The 22154-nt window shown below is 36.8% G+C and overlaps 2 protein-coding genes across 2 annotated transcripts; both read left to right on the forward strand.

The window, feature by feature from the left end:
• Positions 1-7120: 7120 nt before the first annotated feature.
• Positions 7121-7704, forward strand: EV154DRAFT_572524 (uncharacterized protein; the record flags this gene model as incomplete). Its single annotated transcript, XM_051606344.1, has 2 exons — positions 7121-7367; positions 7421-7704. 2 exons carry the CDS (start codon positions 7121-7123, stop codon positions 7702-7704), a joined length of 531 nt encoding a protein of 176 aa, XP_051450009.1.
• Positions 7705-8883: 1179 nt separating this feature from the next.
• On the forward strand, positions 8884-9804 carry EV154DRAFT_454399 (uncharacterized protein; the record flags this gene model as incomplete). The annotated part of the gene is made up of 2 exons (XM_051597306.1): positions 8884-9044; positions 9081-9804. Coding segments are annotated over 2 exons (882 nt in total), but the record flags the coding sequence as incomplete, so codon positions are not given.
• Between the last annotated feature and the right edge of the window lie 12350 nt (positions 9805-22154).

The raw sequence follows: 22154 nt of genomic DNA on the forward strand, positions 1-22154 counted from the left end.
AATACAATGGAGACTATTGCATCTTCAAGTACAGTGTTATCACTTTAAATTCAGATAATGGTTTTTTTTTTTTTTTTTTTTTTTTTTTTTTTTTTTTTTTTTTGAACAAACTGTAAAATGTTTGCAGAAAGATGCAAATATATTCCAGACAGCCATAAGAGAGACTGTATATGCCACCCCTCTTTTTCCAAACATAGTAATTACCACCCCTGTTCGGTCACGCCGGACAGTAAATGTCCAGTGGAAGTGGATCACTTTATACCCATTTATTAGGCTCCTTTGTGGATCACTTTATACCCATTTATTAGGCTCGTTGTTGGATCATTTAATACCCATTTATAAGGCTCATTTATAATGTATTTTTGGATCACTTAATACCTATTTTTTAGGCTCGTGTACAGTGATATTTTTGGATCACTTAATACTTAGTTTTTAGGCTCATGTATAGTGTATTTTTGAATCACTTCATACCTATGTTTTAGGCTCGTGTACAGTGTATTTTTGGATCACTTAATATCTATTTTTCAGGCTCATTATATTTCCATGCGCGAAAATTTTCACGGCCGTATGATCGGCTGTTCTTACTGTCGCTTTAGCTTAAATGTTATTTACTTTTATAAGACTGCAGAATGTTTAATATCCAGAAGTTTCATTATAAGAGCATTGTCGGGAATCAGCCATTTAATGGCAATCCTTAATGTTTGGAAGTACAAGAAGGGATGATGGTTTTGTGTCCGCCTTTATTTAAAAAATGCAAGAGGAAGAAAACCATGACCTCATTGCTATATTCCTCAAAAAATATGTATACAACAGAGATATAGTACGTTTTAAATTTAATTATACCCCGCCTCCAGCTTATCTTGTACTCTAATAGCAACTAAAAGCGGTGTCAGCATGGGTAACTATTGAATCATTATCATTTATGAAATTTTTATCAACTTAACGGTGATATCGATGAAATTGAACAGAATAATTTTTGCCGTTTAAAATGGGTTGTTTATGCCTTTTTTATTTTAGAACGATCTGCTTAATGTTTATTTTGTCGATTGGATTAGTACCGTGCCCGTATATTCTATATCCCGCTACCAGAGCCGGGGCATCTTAGAAGCGGTGTGGGTTGAAGTTTTTTTCCCCTTTCTATTGTTCTACTATCATAAATTTTTATCGACCATGGAATTTTACTCAGTTTCAAATGCTTTGGATGAAACTATTTACAACAGTCAATATCAAACTTCAGAGGAAATTAAACAGTACCTTAAAAAATGGGCTATCGAAAACCACTTCGTGTTAATTGTCGCTAAGAGTGAAAAAGATAGACGCCTTCATCTTCGTTGTAAGTGTGGAAAAGCCTGTAGACTTGCCATTGAGAACCCTGAAGAGAGAAAAAGAACAAGAACAAGCATCAAAGACGATTGCCCTTTCATATTCAAAATCAATTTTTCAAAGCGTATACTGGTTTGGACAGTCGAACGACCTAATAAACCCAACCAAGAACACTCGCACAACCATATTTTATCATTGGAAATGGTTCAATTAACTCCGGAAGGAAAAAGAGGACTATTGGATCAGAACACTGTGAAACTCGTTACAAAAATGATTCAAGCAGGCAATAACGTCCCTGAGATACGTAGAACTCTCGGGGGTTAATGATGGACAATCAATTTAGTCGTATGATGACGTCCGTAACTGGAGTGCTGGAAATACCCAATCATTCAGCGTCAATTCTCTTGATAAAGATGCCATAAACTTGATGTCCTATATCAGTAACAAAAGCTATCTGATGGCTTACCAAAAAGCTTTGAATAGTAGTGAAAGTAGATGTTCTTTAACATCTATTTTCGTTATGCATGAAACCACACAGGAGGAGGTTGGAAGTCGAGGTGAAGTTTTTATTATGGACACTACATATAAAACTAACAACCTTGGTATTCCTTCGATTTCACTCCAAAGCGTATCACACGTCGGTGGTAACTCACTTATGTCAACACCTATCGCCTATGCATTCGTTGCAAAAAAAAAATTTGAAATCTATGTCTCGTTTTTGAAGTCTTTTAAGCAGGCTATTTTGCTATTTTTTCCTGTTCCCGTGAGGGCATTGAAGCCATTTTGGTCATTGATAAGTACTCGGCTTTGATGAATGCTATTGATCATGTCTTTCCTAACAGCAAAACTATGCTTTGCACCTGGCATATGAATCTAAACTTTAACAAGGAATTAAGTCATATCTTCATCAAATCTGAAGACAAGCAAAAATGCATTCAGCTGATTCGAGAAATGATTGTTTCATACACCGAAGACGAATTCAACGACGCCTGCAGAAAATACAAAGTAATTGCTACGAACAATTCTTTGTTACAAGATTGCTCGTCCCAAAAGGCCCAAGTATATCTTGAAAGTAACTGGTTAGTCTGCAAGGATAAATGGGCCGGTTATATCACCCGAATGTACAACCATTTTGGCTGTACTACCAGTCAACGAGTTGAAGGCACTCCTAGTGCCTTAAAAAGTGGATCTATGTCGACAAGATTGGACCTGCTCTCATCATTTGACGAAGTAGACAAATATGTCAACCGACAAATTATTAAACAAAAAATGACAGGAATCAAAGAAGGCTGTTATGTCGATGGTATGATTCGCAACAACGTCCGACATGTCAAATTGGTAGGTAAGGTCTCTGCAAGGGCTTTACTTACCATCCAAAAGTCCATGTTAAAGGCTGGAATGATGTCGAATGACAAGAAACTTGCATGTATGAACAATAATTGCTCTTGAAGTGACCGTATAATTTATGATTTGCCGTGTAAACACGAAATTGTAAGAATGGGTGACAAGGTTCTGGCTGTTGGGGATATCAGCAGTCGGTGGTTGCTAAAAAATGCTACTGCGTATAACACCAACATGGCTTCCAACACTCCTGTTGTCAATATTCCAGATACCGGCGATAATCAAAGAATTGAGTTTCATCGAAGACAAAGTCAACAAAACTGACAAATTTAGCAGCATTTTGGTGGAAGCTGAACTCCAACACCGTAATTGTCAGTCAGTCACTGAGTCAAATGCTCTCGGTGATTTCTTGAAGAAGACGCTGGAGGATCACCGGGAGTTTGTTAAAAATTCAAGAAGCATTGACAGCTTAGTTGCGTTACCAAAAAGTGAGATGATCTCTAAAGTTGGCCGTTGTAAGAAAACGTTTTAACCACACATAGATATTAATTAAGAGCTTTCAAAGTATGATGGTTACACCATTCTTAGAAATAACTATAAATAACCCCTTTCTTTTTTTTTTAATAAACTTCAGACATATTTTACTCTCACAAAACTTACTTCAACCGAGCCATATTTGCTCTTATTTCCTTTTCTTTTTCTTTTTTCTTTATTTTTATTCTTTCTTTTTTCTTTTATTCTTCTTTTTTTATAAAGACTTACTTGAAAACATCTTAATTCATAAGAACCATTCAGTAAATCTCGAGATCCTGTACAGTAAACAACTTTCTTTTTGAATAGTAACATATGTACTTTAAACAGTCTCAATAAAAACTCTTCTATATCTACTTTCTCTTTTGTATAAATATATAAGAAAACATCCTTATCTAGAACCATTCTATATATCTCTGACCTTGTGTGAACACCTCCTATTATTTTTCATAATCAGAAACAGTACACACTTTACTCCGTCAAACAAAATCATTTACTTTTATTAAAATTCGTTAAGAAACATCCTTAACCGGAACCATCATAACGTAATTAAGACCCTGTATAGTAAAACAACTCTCTTTTGAAGTACCATTACATACTTAAATCAGTCTTGATAAAAGCTTCTTGTTAATTTAATAATTCATACAATATAATCATTGATTCTTTTACGAACTCTTGATTGTTCCTTTCTCTTTCCCTTAATAACAATACGATAACAAAGGTCTAATCAAAACCTATTAATTGATTTGGTGCTCACTTTAAACTCAATCAACCCACGTCTTTTTTAAACTCTACGGAACATCCATTTTATAATACCGTCCTCCTAAAGAAAAAAGCTTTTCTCCTTGGCGTCAAATCAGTGGTTCCAAGCAAAACAAGGAGGGTAATGTATTCATAACTAGGCTCAGAATAACTCATTTTCTTACCATTTATGAATGTTGTATTTACAGACGCTTTTAAGAATGGTGTTGTTGGCAAGGATAAATGGCTTCGATCACCAGAATGTGCTCAATTAGCTGCAGACACATTTCAAAGGCCTGTCGCCATTTATCCTGGTGCTATGTATGAAGGACACGGATGAGCGTTTCTGCCAGTCTTTCAGAATGAAAACGTGAGACCTCCCCCTGGTCCGGCACCTTTGCCGATCGTTTTACAAAATGTTGGTGGCAACCACTGGGTCACCTTTAACATGAAGAGGTCCATCAAGGTGGGCTGGCCTTGGGTCAACTTCTTACACCATGAAGCCATGGAACGCTTGGGTCACCAAGATGACAAGGTCAAGTCCTTTTGGAACAAACACTTGACCTTCAAGAAATATATTCCGTCTGAGCAGACAGGTAATATAGTTACATGTTTTTAACTTACTTCTAAATCTAAACTAATCGCTTGTTTTGTTACAAAATAGATGAAAACACGGTCGTAATAAATGAATAAAAAAATTTTAAAAGGCATATCTGAAACAAGCAAGAATACAATATGCAATAATTGTATACTTTTTTTTATGACTAATATCTTTTTCAGTTGTACGTTAAACCGCTTTGGTTATATATAAGCCGTTACTTATATGGTGTTGCTTGCAGCTATGTTGAAAATCATTTGATTAATGAACTAGTTAAGGATATGGGTTCAGGAACAAACAGTGTTTAATTATTTATTGAAAATCAAATGAGGCGGAAGCAAACAAAGAACAGAAAAGACCGGATCGAACTTTTACGATATTAAAATCAAAATCATAAGCCCCAAAGTCAACTTGTATCATAAAACATAGTTTGTGCATGATATCAAGTCTGGCTCGGGTAATGTCCTTGCAGATTCGACGATCTTCCAGCAATTTTTTCATCTCTGCACAATATGCTTTGGCAAAGTCCAAATTCGTACGAACACTATCCTGCTCTTTATCATTGCTTTGATTAAACTTCAAGGGCGTCAGAGCTTCCAGGACAATTTCCCTGTTAAAATTTTGCTCGATCACTCCGGGAAAACGTTCGAACATCATTTCCAGAATACTCAAAGAAATAGTTACCCTCAATCCATATGAATCTTCCAAACATAATTTGGTGATGAGATATTGGTAAATGGGAGAGACATCTTCAATATATTGTACATAGGCAAAATCTGGTCTCCATACACCATCAGACGTATCCCATAAAACCTTAAGGTTTTCAAGAAGGTCCTTAATCTCCAACATAGCCCACTCAGCTCTCTTCTTGGCTTTTACCGCCTCATAACTGATTTGTTTCCCAATTTGCTTCTTAAGTTTTTTTTCGTCGACTCTCAAAACGGAATTTCTATCGGCCTTCTTTTGCTGCTGGCGAATATAGTATGCAGGCCTTCCGGACGCCCATGCTTGACACCAACGATTACAATATGGTGTTTGACCTTCAAGTGCTTGATCAGGGATGATCTCGAGTTGAACGTCTTATGGCATTTACCACATGTCAACTTGTCTTTAATTAATGTGTCATCAACATCTTCGACATCAACTTCCTCAAGTGATACTTCATTCTTTGACTGGTTCAATTTTATGAAGAGTGTCTCGATCAAAGGATTTCTTGGGCCTACTTCCACTCTTTTAGGAACAATGAGACACTCGACTTCAGCAATACTTTCTTGATTGTTCATTTATATAATCGTTGTAAATTGTAAATTGGAAAAAGCAAAATGGTACCTAAATCCCCCCCCCGTCCCTCCTCAAACAATTATTCGGACCTGGTTCATAGGGAAATGTCTAGAACTCCGTATTTTTTTCAAACGTATTTTTTCAAACGTATTTTTTCAAACGTACTTTTTCAAACGTGATGGTCTACACGTCGATTGACATGCCATATCATCTAAACTTCATTGGATGATCGTTTTCTGTTTTCCATAAAATCTGCTTTGCTGCCATTACAAGCTACTACTGGAATGCAGATAGACAATTACCAAGCTCTGACTTGCTTGGTAGGTTTTTGCAACTGTTTCTATTTTAAGTAAAGGCTCAAATATTATGGATGATAAAATAGACAAATGAAATCATCCTGACATAAGCTTGTTTATCAATAAATAAAGCTGGTTCACACACTTTGTTCTTCTCCTTTTCTTTTTCCTTAACATACTTCTTTTATCGTATGAAAGTAACAGATCACATAAAAAGGTTAGTTTAGTAGTGACTCTTGTTTCTTTGAAAAGAAGCTAAATCGAAAAAGATATATAATTGTGATATTGCGGCTGCGGCTAGTCTTTGCAATAGGAGGGCGACCTCCTAAGCAGAGTTCTTGAGTTTTTGGAACTCACGAACCGTGAATAGCTGGGATTGGACTGTAAATAGGTGCAATCATACTGGTCTGCTGGTCTTCTGGCCAGAATTCCTGTAAGTGGTACAAAAAAAATACGTTTGAAAAAAATACGGAGGTCTAGACATTTCCGGTTCATAGGCCTAAAAAATAGGTATTAAGTGATCCAAAAATACACTATACATGAGCCTAAAAACTAAGTATTAAGTGATCCACAAATGAGCCTAATAAATGGGTATAAAGTGATCCACTTCCACCGGACATTTACTGTCCGGCGTGACCGAACAGAGGTGGTATATACATTTTTTCTTTTTTATCCTTTTAAAAAAATATATATTTATACATGAACCTTAACATGTACATAATCAGGTCAATCTACGGTATTACCCGTCGAAGAAAGACCGATGGCCACCCCCAAGAAAAGAGTGGAGAGTAGAAGAGGCAAGTGCCAGTGGTTCTAAAAAACAAAAAAAAACCCAGCAAGAACCCTTACATTGACGATGAGGCTGGCTGTTCTGATGACTGTTCGAACGATGACAATGATTCGGGTGTGCAGGAATCAAATAATGCTACTAAGACTAAAGAAGCCCCAGTGGTCAAGCAAAAAAAGAGCATTCTCCCTGATTTGGAGATGTTTAAAAAACATCCACACTATGACCACGGAAAACGGGTTGATGCGCATAGTGATTCCTGTGGCTCCACAGTTGACTGAAAATACAGAGCAATCCGAAATTGAAGCATTTGCTACTGCATTGAGCAAATATTATGATAACGGCATCACCTTCGGCAATTGTGGTCTCACTATCCAATACTCGGGATGTTACCGTTTTTTCTGCTTTGCAGAAATGTTAAAAAAAGATTATCCCGGCTTTATTGCCAAATTCATAGAAGTTTTAAAGGGTAAATAATTCTTATTTTAAAGAAAAAGATATCTAAACTAATGTATATAATAGAGCAAAACTACACTACCAACAAGATCAAGCTCTTAAAGAACGTGGGCAATAGATTCAATAATCTTTTGTACTATTTTAAACATGGCGCGTTTGCCATTGCTGCTTTATATACCACCAATTTCATGCGTGAATTAAATGAGGCCGAATTCGCGGACATTATAGCCTTTATTCAAAAGGATAGATCTCTAACAAATGAATTACGATGTATGAAGCTAAATCCACAAATGCTTAAGTGCACTGGCGATTTGCAGTTCATTGATTTTAGACGAAAAAAAGCTTTGTAATTGTACTTAAAATAAAAAAAAATTGTTGCGGAATAAAATGAATTACATTCTTTTACGTTTTTAAAAGTTGCATTGTTTGATTGATTCTAATGGTGACACAAAAGAATAGCAGTTACAAAAGACTGGGCTCTTTTTTTTCCCTATTTTTTTCCCTTTCTTATCAAGAACAAGAGTCACGGTTGTTTACAAGGTAATGTACAACAAAAAGGTCGTAATGTAGTGTAAAAGACTAACTAGTTGAGTCGTTCTAGTCTAGTTTCCAGACTCTTGAGAAGGAATGAGTCCAAGATTCTTTTTCCATGTATAGAGTCATCAGAGTGGGTAAAGTAATTAAATACAGCAAAGACAAAGTGAAGTGATAGACAAGGAACACGAACCCCCGAGCGTCTTTATAAATGAGTCAAGCTAAACAAGAAAATAAAAAGGGAAATTGTATCATGGAGGCCTGTTCATGGTAAGTGCATTGGTGGATGGCCAAATAAAGTAGCTTCTTTATGAAGGGGGTTCACTTTAAACAGTACTGATAGATTCATTTTGTTTACACAGAAGGATGATGCATAAGTAAAGTATAATAATGCACAAGCAAAAAAAGATTCAATGGGGTAAAGTAAAGGAAACAACGTTAGCAGTAAAAAAGTGCATCAAAAAATGACCGAGAAGCTGATCTTTTTAATGTAGGTCTTGGTGCAATTTGTAAAGATGAACGCATGCTACTGTAGTGTAAGTCATGATAAATAGGATGAAAGCGTATTGGCGTTAAACACGAAGCGTAAAATGTATTTTAAATGAAGGTTAACAGGAACAAGAGCCTGTCTTTTTTTAATATATAAAAAAAGTTGACACTAAAGTAAAGGTATAGGATATAATAAGTCTTTGTAAGGAACAAAGGACAGGTGTATAAAATGTCAAGTGTAAGTCTTCTTTTTTTTATTTTTATTTTTCTACTTGATATATCTAAAGGGCAATAAAATGAAAAGGTCAACATAATCTCTATGACTGATAAAATGGTGTATGGGGGACGTGTCTGTATGTAAAGAAAAAACAAACGAAACAAGTAATGAAATAATATATATGGAAGGTGGTGTATGCGCACGGGCGCACGGACGCACGCAAAATCAAAGGCCAGCCTCAAATCTCCGCACACGTCATCTACTCCCCCCTTTTTTTCCTTTTTGTTTATTCATGGCTCTTTCCGCTAAAAAACAAAAACAACCCCCGCCGGGTTCCCAAATTGGAATTTCATACAGGGATGCAGTAACTAAACGCCTCCCTACCACCAAAAAGTCTCTTATCGATTTAGACACATCTGTCAGTAACGATATCACAGGAACGGTTGACACCGAAAAGACAATTAGGACAAGCATTTGGCGACATGCGAGATCTCGCCAAGGTTTTTTACTCGACATCTCGAAAGTTCCAACGATCTCGGACGTTGAACATCTCACTACCATTGCCCACCAGTACTCCGGGGCAAAAAATTTCTATGGGATCAAATTTTTAGGCAAAAGCTCTGAGCGATATATAGAGATCTACCCCTCTAACGAGATTTTAACAAAATTCACAGCTGAAGGTGTTTACTACGAGAAATTGAAAACCCGACTCCTTCCATGCCCTGCCATAGAAGGCGATGGAAAGGTAATCCAACTAAGCCTTTCTGAGATTCCTTTATTACCTGAACCCGAAATACTGGAAGGTTTACGTAAAGCTTTAGTATCATTTGGCACGGTCATTGATATTGGCCTCCGATATTCATCCACTGAAGGATGGTTTTTGGGTACCGGGTATGCGATTATTCAGCAAGTTACAGGACAATCGTATGCCACTCTCCAGCATACAATTAATTGGAACGAAGAGGAATACTGTTATGCGACCTTCCCGGATATGCCTACTTGGTGCCGATACTGTCACTCTGAAGGCCATACCAAGTATGAATGTCAAAAAGCGTCTGCTGGTATTTTGTGCTACTCTTGTGATAAATATGGCCACCGTGCAGCTGATTGTCCTGACCCTAAGTCTAAAAAAAAGAGACCCAATCAGTTTAAGAAACCTAGAAAGACCTACAAAGATCAATCCCAAAATGAAGTTGCTAAACCGGATGCTTCTGAGGAATTAATGAAATCTAAATGGGCACCCTCAATAGAGACGCCAATTAGTGCGACCGGTCATCACAAGAAGCACGTACCTGTAGAACAGATCGATTTGACATTAGGTGAAAATTTCGAAGTGGAAAAAAGGACCATCTTAGACGAACAACTATGTAGCGATAGTGACATGGATGACTTCGACTATAACCCTAATGACGAAATTAAGGATACACAATCGAGTATCGAGGATGATGAGGATGAGGATGAGTATGGGACGGACACCAGTATGCATACGATCCACTCAGACATAAGTAGCAAGTCTCAGAACGCTACTCAGGGAACTTTTAAAACATTTAAGACATTTGTGGGTTCTGTCTCCAATATCCAAGTAGAGTCAGAGCCTTCTCCTAAAGATAATAATAATCTTTAATGGGGAAAAAAATCAATTTTAATTATGCAACACTAAACTGTAACAGTTTAGTGAAGACACAATCTTCAACAGTACAGTCGTCTTATATCCGTTATCTTCGTCTTCAACAACTTGATATTCTATCTTTACAAGAAACCCATGCCTCTCCTTCTACTATTCCTTCCCTTGATATCCAGTTCCAAGCCCAACAAACCTTTTGGACTCACCACTGTGGTATTATATCATTCTCTCCTGATTTTATTTTGAATCAGATTTCCACTGATCATATATTCTCGTCGGATCGTTTTATTTTGTGCAAAGTGCATCACCCCCACAACTTCTACGATCCTTTTTACATTCTCAACATTTACGCACCAGCGGATTCAAACCCGGCTCGCCGAAGTTTTTTTGAATCAGTCTGTGACATGCTATATATTCTAACGGACACTATTAATATCAATCAGCTGATTATTTCAGGTGATTTTAATTATGATGTTTCACGCGATATAACTAGTCGAAAGGGATTGTTTAAAACCTCCGCACAATGGCTTACATACCTTGATTCTCTGTTCTACAACAGTATGATTCATAACAGTATGCATACCCTACCTACTTTCCAACGTCAAATCGGTACAACGTCGACTATTGACTATATATACTTAGGCCTAACACTGAAGAATAACATCAAAGATGCGACCATTCAGTATATTCAAAGTAAATGGTCAGATCATGCGCTTCTACAGCTTCAACTAAATGTAGGTACCTCAAAAATGGGCCCTGGCTTATGGCGTGGTAACCCAGCCTATGCAACCAACCCGAAGTTCCAAGCCCTACTTTCAACCAAAATCGAGCAAACATTAACTGACACTAATACGAATAATGCACAACTTTTGTGGGAAAAAATCAAAGATGTCACGAAACAATGTATTAAATCTTTCGGTATTAAACATGTCTCCTGGCGAGCATCATCATTGAAACTTCTCGAGCGTAAACGAAATAGGCTACTGAGATCTAAACCACCGCTAGCCACGCTCCTGTTACTACTACCAAAAATTGATCAGATGATTGAAACTCTACAACAAGAGTTAGTCGACATCTCTGCATTAAAAGCTGGTGTGGTTTGGCGGGAGAAAGGTGAAAAATCTGCCAAATATTTGAAAGCTATACATAAAACTCGAACCGCCCAACAATATATGTCTGGGATACAAGTTCCTTCGTCTAGTTCAGATAGCCCTCCAACAGTGTCAAACGATACGGACCACATGAAAACGTCAGCCCGACAGTTCTATCAACATCTCTACGATGCCGAACCAGTCAGTGACGACGCCATACAAGATTATTTAGACGATATTCAGTTTTCAACGACACTGGACCCCAATGATGCTGTAAAACTTATGAAACCGTTTACTATTGATGATTTAATAGAACAAGCTTCACGTTTGACAAAGCAAAGTAGTCCTGGTGCAGATGGACTTAGTTATCCTTATCTTGCGGTACTATTTCAAATTCCCATTTTGGAAAGACTAATCACAGATTTATATAATCAAGCCTTGGAGGGTGTATTCCCAACATCTTGGCAAGATATTCGAGTTCGATTGTTACCAAAAAAAGGGGATCTATGTCTACTAAAGAACTGGCGACCAATTTCATTAATCAATTGTGACGCCAAAATTTTTACACGACTACTCGCTCAAAGGTTAGGTTGTATGATGAACAAGTTTATCAATCCCTATCAAACGGGTTTTATACCCGGACGATTTATTGGTGATAATGGTCTAGCACTGTCCATGATCCTAGATCAAGCACGTGGATTCGACTGCCTTGGTGTTGGGATCTTACTTGATCAGGAAAAAGCCTATGATCGAGTTCACCCTCTATACCTGTGTCGAGTTCTTAAACGCTTTGGATTCCCCAGGTCATTCATTACATGCATTCGCCGACTGTTTTTTGATAATACTGTATATGTCAACATCAATGGATATTTCACTGACGCAGTTTCGCAAAAGCGTGGTTTACGACAAGGCGACCCGCTATCACCTCTACTATTTAATTTAGCTCTTGAACCGTTCATCCTGTCTATATTACAAGATGATAGTATTACAGGTTTTCAACTGCCTTCAACTATTAATACTGTCAGTACTCCTATCAAATGTTTAGCATATGCAGATGACGTTTGTGTGATTGTAAAAGACGCGCTCGAACTAGATGGCCTTGAGTACCGTATGGATAAGTACGCTAGGGTGTCTAATGCCAAATTCAACGAAGACAAATCCGAAGCCTTCTCACTCAATGGTAAACATGATAGCAATTGGGAAACGTTCCTAACTTCTAGAGCCATTTCGACCTACTATCACGAATCTTCACTTTCGATACTGAGATATCTTGGTTTTTATCTGCCATACTCAGCTCAACAACGAAAATCGCTGGAGAGTAAACTACTGACTAGTATTCGACACCAAAGCTACGTTTTTTCTCAACGACAGCTGTCCATACAGGGTCGAGTTACTATCGCAAATATCCTACTACTATCTAAAATATGGTACTGTCTACGTCTTTTCAATCCGACTAAACAATTCTTTAAAGATATTCGATCCACAATCTACCAATTTATATGGCAAAAGAAAAAACCCAGTCTCCGTTTGGAAATACTGTTTTTACCACATGAGGTTGGTGGTCTCAAAGTACTAGATCCAGTCATCCAACACAAAGTCCTCCAAAAACGATGGTTGAACTATTTGTTAGCACCTACCGTGTACCCATCTTTTGTGTTCCCTATCATGCTTGACCACCTCAGCCACTTCCAAAATGCATCGATATATCCACTGCTCCCATTATATGACTTTGAATTCCGAAAGAGCCCGGTCTTGAACAAGTTTTCCATATGGCATGTCATTTTCGATACGTTTGATTATTTTCAATCTTCAACCAAATTCCAAATGATAAATGTCCCTGTTTCTACTATTTTGGCTCTTCCACTTCGTAAGGTCATTCAGGTTCCAGATAGTTCTCATTGGTCACTCAGACATCGAAATTTTACAGCCGGCACTTTCTTGGTATTTGATGAACACCAACAACGACTGCGCATAAGAGTCCCAAGTGAATTCTCTCGCTTTCCAAGGCTGTGTCAAACTCTGGCCAATGATATTATATGTACTCGTACCATTAAACTTGAAGCGTTTGTATGGCCACATATTCTTGCAGCACCTGCTCCCACACTACCCGAAGAATGGTCCTCTCACGAATTAGTGTCTCAAATGCGACTTCAACCACTCTGGGGACAATTTAACCCTACCTTCTTACGCAGGTACTATCAACAACACTATAAAACCGTTCACAATTTCCCAATACGGAATATTAAACAATTTTGGAGCTGCCGTATGTACCCACAAGCACGTACCGTTTACTATCGGGCTTTTTCTAAATGCATCCCTACAAAACAACTGATGTATAAACATTTTGGTAACGTCACTTCCCCTCAATGCTCTTTCTGTGGTACTGCCGAAGACTCAATCCTACATTTCTTGGTGGAGTGCCCCATCAAGCGAGAGCTTTGGCATCGGGTACTGTCCCACTACTACCCATATCTTGAATTTACACCTTCGATGTTATATGAATCAATCTGCAATCTAAAACATCCATTGTCTGTGCAACACGAAGAATGGTATCTTTCCATACTTTCTACCACCCTCTGGCAAATATGGAACCTTTACTGGCTTCATGGTACCGACAATCCGCGACCTTTTGCTGCTGCCAACCTACCCAAATCAGTGTCCAGAATTATTCTTCAAATCAACAAGATTATCAATCCTCCTTCCAACATAGACTAACTCTATAGCTTATATGCCATCCACGATCTTTCGTTTCAACAAGTTCCACCACTCCGCGATGTGTGACTTAAAAATTTGTATTAAATCATACCCTTAATAAAAATTTATTTACAAAAAAAAAAACTTTTTGTTTATTCTTTTTTTTTATCTGCCACATTATTCAAGTCTTTACGCATCCTTTACGATGATTATCTACAGCCGTTGTACTGCCAGGTATAGTATAAAAGAACAGCTTTATGTGTGAAGGAGTAATGTACTGATGGGACGCGTTTTTTTTTTTTTTTTTTTTTTTTTAGTCTGTGTCGTTAATTATAAGGTATGATGGACCCATGGTGTAAAATCTGATGTAAAGAAAACGCAAAGGTAAAAAGAAAAGTATTTAAAAAGGACACGTTTGAACACGTTTTTAACCAACACTGTCTATAGCCATACGTGCCTAGCAAGAAAGTAAAGCTGCCAAGGAACACCTATTTGTTATAATCATGGCACCCAAGAAAAAGGACTCTTATTTCTTTATTCCTTTTCCCATCCATCTACTCGACAAGGACCTCTTTTACCACTGCACAAGAATACTGCTGCGTGTAGTCTACAAGATCAAGAAAGGGAAAGACCACATTCTTTCTCCGTGCTGTCTCATCCCTACATTATTAAATTCATACATTGGAGGGGAATCTTTTCTTCAGCACTCAAAAATAAACAAGACCAATGTGCACTGAATGTACTATAGCGTCCTCTGTGGTTGGGTGTATCCTTCTCTTACTCTAGCAAGAAAAAAAGAACTATTGCTACATTCTCCTGATGCACGGCTCTTTAACATCTTTTTTTAAAAAAAAAAGAAGACCAGGAGGAATCTCTTTTTTATTTGGCGTGCCCCTTTACAAAGACAAATGAAATGACTTTATGTCTTGTGTATTCAACAAGAGCAAGTGTGGTATTATACCTGTGAACAAGCAGCAAGTGAAACGCGTCATGCATCGTCTCTTTTGTTTTCGCCCATTACTCAGGAATCTAGGTAACAAGATGGCACTATTATTTGAATACTTGTACGTGTAACTCATTCTTGTATAAATAGAACTCAAAGCGTATACTGGTTCTGTTGTCAAGAAAAAAAGAAGTCTCGCCGTGTATAAAAAGAACATGAAGAAACTGTCATCTACTTGTTCTGTTACTCACCCGTTTATTTAAACAACAGATAGATGTACCCATACATATTGTACAGGTCAACCGCTATTGCCTCTCTATCTAGTTTGTCCCTTGGATGTACAGGTAACAAAAAAATAATAATATAAGCAACCTATTTAGTTACTTATGTATAATCAACAGGAGTAGCTTGAACCCCAGTTGTCATATCTATTGTCAACATAAACTGGTACATCTCTTGATTGTATAGGTAACAAGAAGAAAAAAGTCAGGTTATCTTGTGTTTTAATTTGTTTTTATTACTAGTTTGCAAGAATCAAGCTGATGCTATTGCCACTTTCATTGTTATATTCTTTACACTATCAAAAAAAAAAAAAAAAAGAAAGAATATTATATCCCACTTGTATATTATTTACTCATTTATACTAGTGAAAGATAATTATAGTCCTACTTACATCCACTGGTCATTTCATGAGTGCAAGAAAAAAAAAATGGAATTGCTGTCAATGTCTACTGGTTTATTTCTTGCTTGTACAGGTAACTCACAAGACCCATCGCTATCTTTTTTACTTTATGACTCACTCTTTTTTCTTGTATAGTCATTGCCTTGATGTCCACCAGTATTTGGATATGATAAACAAGAGCAAGGGGTTGTTGAACCTGTAGGTAACAGGAAAGAACAATAAATAACGTACTCTGATCTAACATTCTTGCACCCCCCAAAAAAAATAGAAGGAATATGCATGGATACTCTTGGATTTATTGGACTACTGGTATGATGCTATCTAATGTGCCTGCTGCTGTTAAAATGTATGAAAAAACAAGGGAGAACTATTGCCAAAAAATAATCAGGGTCATTGCACTTGTGCACAGGTAAAAAAAAAAAAAAGAAAAAAAATATAACCATCCAATATATTAATTATGCATGTAAAGAATAGAGGTAACCGCCACTGTAAACACAACGCCCCTTACTGCCAAGGGCCTATAAAACAAGGGAGAGCTATTGCCAAAAAAGATTTTTGCTCACGGTCTATCCACTTATAAAAACAAGGGAGAACTATTGCCAGATGTATCTGCGCCATCATCCTTCTGCATGAAAAAGAAGGATAACTGCTACATTGAAGCTATACACAGGTAATAAAAAAAGAAAAAGAATTAATATCATGCCCATCCATTGTATTTATCATTTATCATTTTTTTTAAAAAAAAATATAGTGATAACCATGATGAAAATAGAGTGTATTCCAGCCATTGACTATACAAAAAACAAGGGAGAACTATTGTCAAAATTTTCTAGGTCGCTGTCCATATCGTACAAAAACACAAGGGAGAACTATTGCCAAATTTTTCTTGCAGCCGACCTACTTATAAAAAATTGAGGGAGAACCATTGCCAAAAAGAAAAATGTTATTGTCCCATCTAGCAGATGCATGTCTATTGTGTAAAAGTGTCAAGAATGAATAGTATTTAGTATCATCTGTAATCTGTTTGTCGTATGGTATAGCTGACGTACTGCATTGTCTGTACAGGTAACAAAAAAGACCTCTTATGAAGATCATCAATCGAATTAATCTTTTTTTTTTAAAAAAAAAAAATAGTGATAGCTAAGATGAAAACAGTGTGGATTTTAAGCAATGAAAATACAAAAAAACAAGGGAGAACTATTGCCAATTTTTTTTTTTTGCTCACTGTCTATATCTTGTATAAAACAAGGGGGAGCCATGGTTGAAGAAAAAAAAAAAGAAAAATTTCATTGTCCCATCTGGAAGGTTTATCTGTCATAAAAGTATCAAGAATGAATAGGACTCCATACCATCTATAATATGCTCGTCATATGGTCTAACTGGTCTATTGTCTTTAGTGTACAGGTAACGAAAAAGACCTTTTTTCAACATCAAGTGTATTAATTGTTTTAATTTTTTTTAGTGAAAAAAAATAATGATAGCTAGAATGAAAGCACTGTGGAATTCAAGCATTGAATTGACAAAAAACAAGGGAGAACTATTGCCAATTTTTTTTTTTTGCTCGTTGTCTGTATCTTGTAAAAAACAAGGGAGAACTATGGCCATTTTTTTTTATATGGAGTCATCACTTGTATAAAAAGCAACAGTGAACCTCCATCCTTAACAAGAGTCATCACTTGCATAAAAATAAGTGAGAAATATAGTCTTTTTTTTTTTTTTTTTTTTTTTTTTTTTTTTTTTTCAAAAAGCCATTTTTTAGTGTATTCAAACGGGTTTAAATATTAAAAGTGCATGATAAATTTGGTTATCCTTTAGACCTGGAAACAAGAATATATAATCAAAAACAATGTGATAATTACGAATAAATGCATATTAAATGACTGACAATTTGTTATCATTCTTTTGCCTTTAAGCTCATAGGATTCTAATCGTACGCAGAAATAAGAAGGTAAAGTTCAAATGAGAAGATGAAGGTAAGCTGTAACACACATATACTGGCTTAAACTATGTTGGTTGTAATAAATGTGTATATATTTCAAGTTGTTAAGTTATATTGACCTCTCCGTGTCTATTAAAGTATCCTAATCCAACATTACGACTACGCGCACCCTGACTGTCCCTTACAAAATCTGGCTATCCCTAAGAAAAGTTGCCTATCCCTGAGAGACCCGATTCATATGTACAGTAAAAGGTAATTCACATTGCGATTATCATGATTTATTCAAACACGAATGAGCATTGCGTGTACACGATAAAGTTTTGGGATTATAAATCAGCAAGTATAAAAAAGAGAAATGTTTCTGCAATCCAGCTGCTCTTTTATTCTTTTATCGTTTAACAATTAACATGTCTTCCTCCAGCGCAAGCACTCTCCCTTTCAGTACCATTGGTATTAAAATTATTGCAAACATTTGTTTCGTCAGTGCACCTATTCAGGTAAAGAATATGATCAGTGCTATCCTTTTTTAAATAAAATAATTAACGAAACCGAGTAGGTGTTGTATTTAATTATCCCTTTTCGAACTGCCATTATTAATAAGTCACTCAAGTTAGTACCTGATGCTGTAAAAGAAGGCAAAGATTTTGACAATTAGTATTTCCCCAAGCAAGATTTCATCCGTGCTAGAATAGGTATAGTTTTATTTTATTTTCAGGCTATTTTTTTTAAAGGCTCCCCACTCTCCCTTCAGCTGTAGAAGACCTGCAAGGATGGTTTTTGGGCATGTCAACCGCCACAAAGGTTTACGAGCCTCAATCCCATATTCCAAGCATGGTGAGTTACGACGGCGGTAATGAACGTAACGGTGTTTCTCCCGAGTGGAAGGCGGACGACCCATTTTTTTTCCAGGAGATTCCCATCCTTGATGTACCTCCACCCACTTATTAAGAGTTGTATGGCATAGGTAATCGCTACACCTGTGACGCTAGAGGTAAACATGAAGTTATTATTTTATTGGCGGGTTTTATTGAAAAGGATGTATTATTAGATTCCTATGAGTTTATGCTCAAGTGGGTTGCCTTGGCACAAGATGGAACGGAGGAGTTGGTGGACTTGTTCCAGACGTGGTCGTTACCAAAGCCCGTTGGTAACAATCTGGTGATGAACTTTTGTTTGTATGCCCATGGAAGATCATCTGATGAGGGGTTGAATGAAGTGCTGGAATACAATGAATTCACAGTGCTGCCTCCTGTGTTTGCCTTATCTAGCAATGTTAGTATGCAATTCAAAAAAAAAAGTGTATGGATAGTAGTGTTCGAACTTTTCAAGCTTGCACCGATCTTGCGCCAATTCGAACGAAGCACGAACCGAGTTTTTGTACTCGAGCTTGCGCCACTTTTTTTTGGGTTCGAGCGAGCATCAGTCGAAGCTCGCTGGGCTAAAATGTCGATAGTATTCACTTTAAAGTTAAAGTCCTGGAAAGACTAGTGATGACATTTGCCTTTGATTTTAATCTTTTCGTCCCTTTACCATTTCTTTTATTTATGCTCTAATAATTCCAACTATAATGATTTTGACTTTTATTTACTTGTACAACCAACAAACACATTTAGCATAGAAAATGATACAGTGTTGCACACTTAACCCAACTAAGGTTGTTCTGAAGCAAAAAAAAAACATTTCTGATCTGATCTGATCTGAAGTGTGGGATTACCTTCTATGGAATTTTGTGTAATAAAAACTTCAGTAAACTTCAAATGAAAAAACCCATCCAATGTCTACCGAAGTGATATAAAAGGAAATTTCCCATGATTTCTAATTTCACGAATATTATCCAAATTTTCTTTCCTTTCGTTTTCATAAATACATTACCATGTAGCAACAAAACGTATTCGAACAAAAGGAAAAGATCACTAAGAAACAGTATACCAAAGATGATATGTACCATATTGCAGAATTATATGGATGCTACTATATAGCTATCAATACTCACAACAATATTATGTTACCAAACAGAGTTCGAATAAACAACCAGCATTTGAAAGCGTTGACGTTGGAATAAAACGAACGCCAAGCCCTCCTTCCCAACAATGAAAGTTATTTCAGGACCGAAAAAGCTCTTCTCGAGAAATATGGTACTATGAAAACAACGTATCAGAACAAAAAGGAGACCATTAAGTCGACCAGTTTGGGAGGTGGCCCACTTCTTGGGTACCTTCAGACAATGCATCGTTATTTGCATAAGGACCCCCAGCTTCACCCAAAGGCCACCTATAGCTCAGTCAAAAGAGCTTATACTGTTCGAGATGACGAGGAGAAGAGTGATGATGTTGTCGTCTCTGTCGTATTTAATCCTATTAAACCGAATATGATTACAATTTAGCTTGCCTCTTCGTTATAACACATACCATGTTATAACAAGAACTCTAGTGAATATCATTTCTAGTGGTTAAAGGCACAATGCCAGTAACACACAACATTTATACTGCCATTATACACCTTTTGTAAAAATAAATGGCACAAACTCCGAAAATAATGGCACACTTTTTTTTTCGATTTGGCACAGTTGAGAATTATGTATGGCACACTAATCCAAATTAAGTTGGCACATATCGTATTTAATGATGGCACACTTTTGAAATTTTTTATAGCACACTTTTCTTTTAATTCAATAACTAAAAAACACGTCTCTCAAAGTCTATTTCGAAGATGGTAGAGGAAATGCCATGGATGAAGATGGCTTAGAACCTGTGCAAATGGAAGTGGATGAGGAAGCGTATGCTCTAGATAATATAACCACTTATGATTCACATCTAGATCTAAAACCACCTGAAAAAAAAATACAAGCAAAAGTTAACAAACTCAACAAAGCTCCCAGTAATCCTAACGGTTCAAACAACAAAAAAATACATCGCGGAGATGATGTAAAGGATATGTTTTTTTTACTACGTCTATGAAAGGGGACTGACTGCTGGAAAAGCGGCAAGTGTTATGAATATCCCTCGTAGAACGGGTTACAATTGGCTTAAAGACGATCAGGATATTCTCGTGGGTAGACTCGAAGGGAAAAACGATGATAATAGTGATGAAAAATTGACTGAGAGAAGAGGTAGAAAGGCAATATTAAACGAAGATCATAAAAAGCACCTTGAGGAAACGTTTGGTGAGAACCCTTCAGCAACGGTCGATCAAGCTATAGATAGTTTGACTAGTCAATTAGAGGGTCTGAAAGTTGGTAAAAAAACCGTTCATAACTTCATGGTTAACGAGTGCGCGTTGTCCTTTAAAAAAGCATATTTTTACCCTGCTGAGAGAAATTCAAACGAGAAAATTCAGCAAAGATTCGAGTGGGTAACGAACTGGTCAAAAACAGATTTGGACTACCAGAGCAATTGCATTTTCATCGATGAGGCGGCTTTTCACGTCAATCTTAAGAGGACGATGGCTTGGTCAAAAAAAGGGGAGAGAGCCATAGTTGAGACGCCTGTAACGAGGGCACAAACGACAACCATTTTGGGTGCCATATCACCCCTCGGTGTAATCAATGTGAAAGTAGATAAGAAGACCGTACCAGTCTACCTCAAAAAAGAGAAAGTTACAGGGAGCATCATCTAAAGCTTCCGGGTCTTCTGCAATCAAGACAGTAGGCACCGTTACTGGTCATTATTTTAATTTCATCGCCAGTACCCTTGATGTGTTAGATAAACACGAGCAATTTAAAGGCTTCTACATTGTCATGGACAATGTTCCCATCCATAAAAATCTTGATATTCAACGATACATTATTAATCGCGGGTACGGATGCGTTTATCTCCCGCCCTATTCGCCTGAATTGAATCCAATCGAGCAGTTTTGGTCAGTGGTTAAAAGCAAACTGAAGAAAGAAAAACTCTTGGATAAAGAAACGCTTACTTCGAGAATAACCGACGCTTGCAACAGTGTTCTTTTCAGTGATTTACAGGGATTTTGCCGATATTCTGATTCAAAATGGCAAGTATGTTTTGATAAACTTCCACTTTAAATATGGCACACTTTGTGCCAAAATTTTTGTGCCATCAATAAAAAAATTATGTGCTAAACTAATAAAAATTTCTGAGCCAATCAAAAAATTAATGTGTGCCAAATGGGAAAAAAAAAGTGTGCCATTATTTTCGGAGTGTGTGCCATTTATTTTTACAAAAGGTGTATCTTACATTAAATCCAGGTTGTCGTGTAACTGTGGAATCTTATAACATATGTACTTTGATCAAGAACTCTAAAACCCTTAACTTCAAGTAAAGGAGTTATGAATGATTATATTTATATAAAGACTCCAAACATACAAAAGCGAGGATACATTACATACGTAATAAACTCTACTTTATGTTGACATTGATTTGTACTTCAAATTAAGGTATTACCACCTCGTGTCAAACCTTAATTAGAATTGAGCAGAGAAAGTAGCTGAAGTTATAATTCGTATGTAAAAAGACCTCTAATTTTATTCATGACACACTCTCCAATTTATAATAAAGGAACAAAGAGTCTCATTTCTTGCTTCCGTCTATAAACACTTACTATATATACGAAGTTATCACAGTCTCCAAA

The sequence above is a fragment of the Mucor mucedo genome (genome assembly GCF_025094135.1).
Source record: "Mucor mucedo strain NRRL 3635 chromosome Unknown EV154scaffold_316, whole genome shotgun sequence".
Taxonomy (NCBI): domain Eukaryota; kingdom Fungi; phylum Mucoromycota; class Mucoromycetes; order Mucorales; family Mucoraceae; genus Mucor; species Mucor mucedo.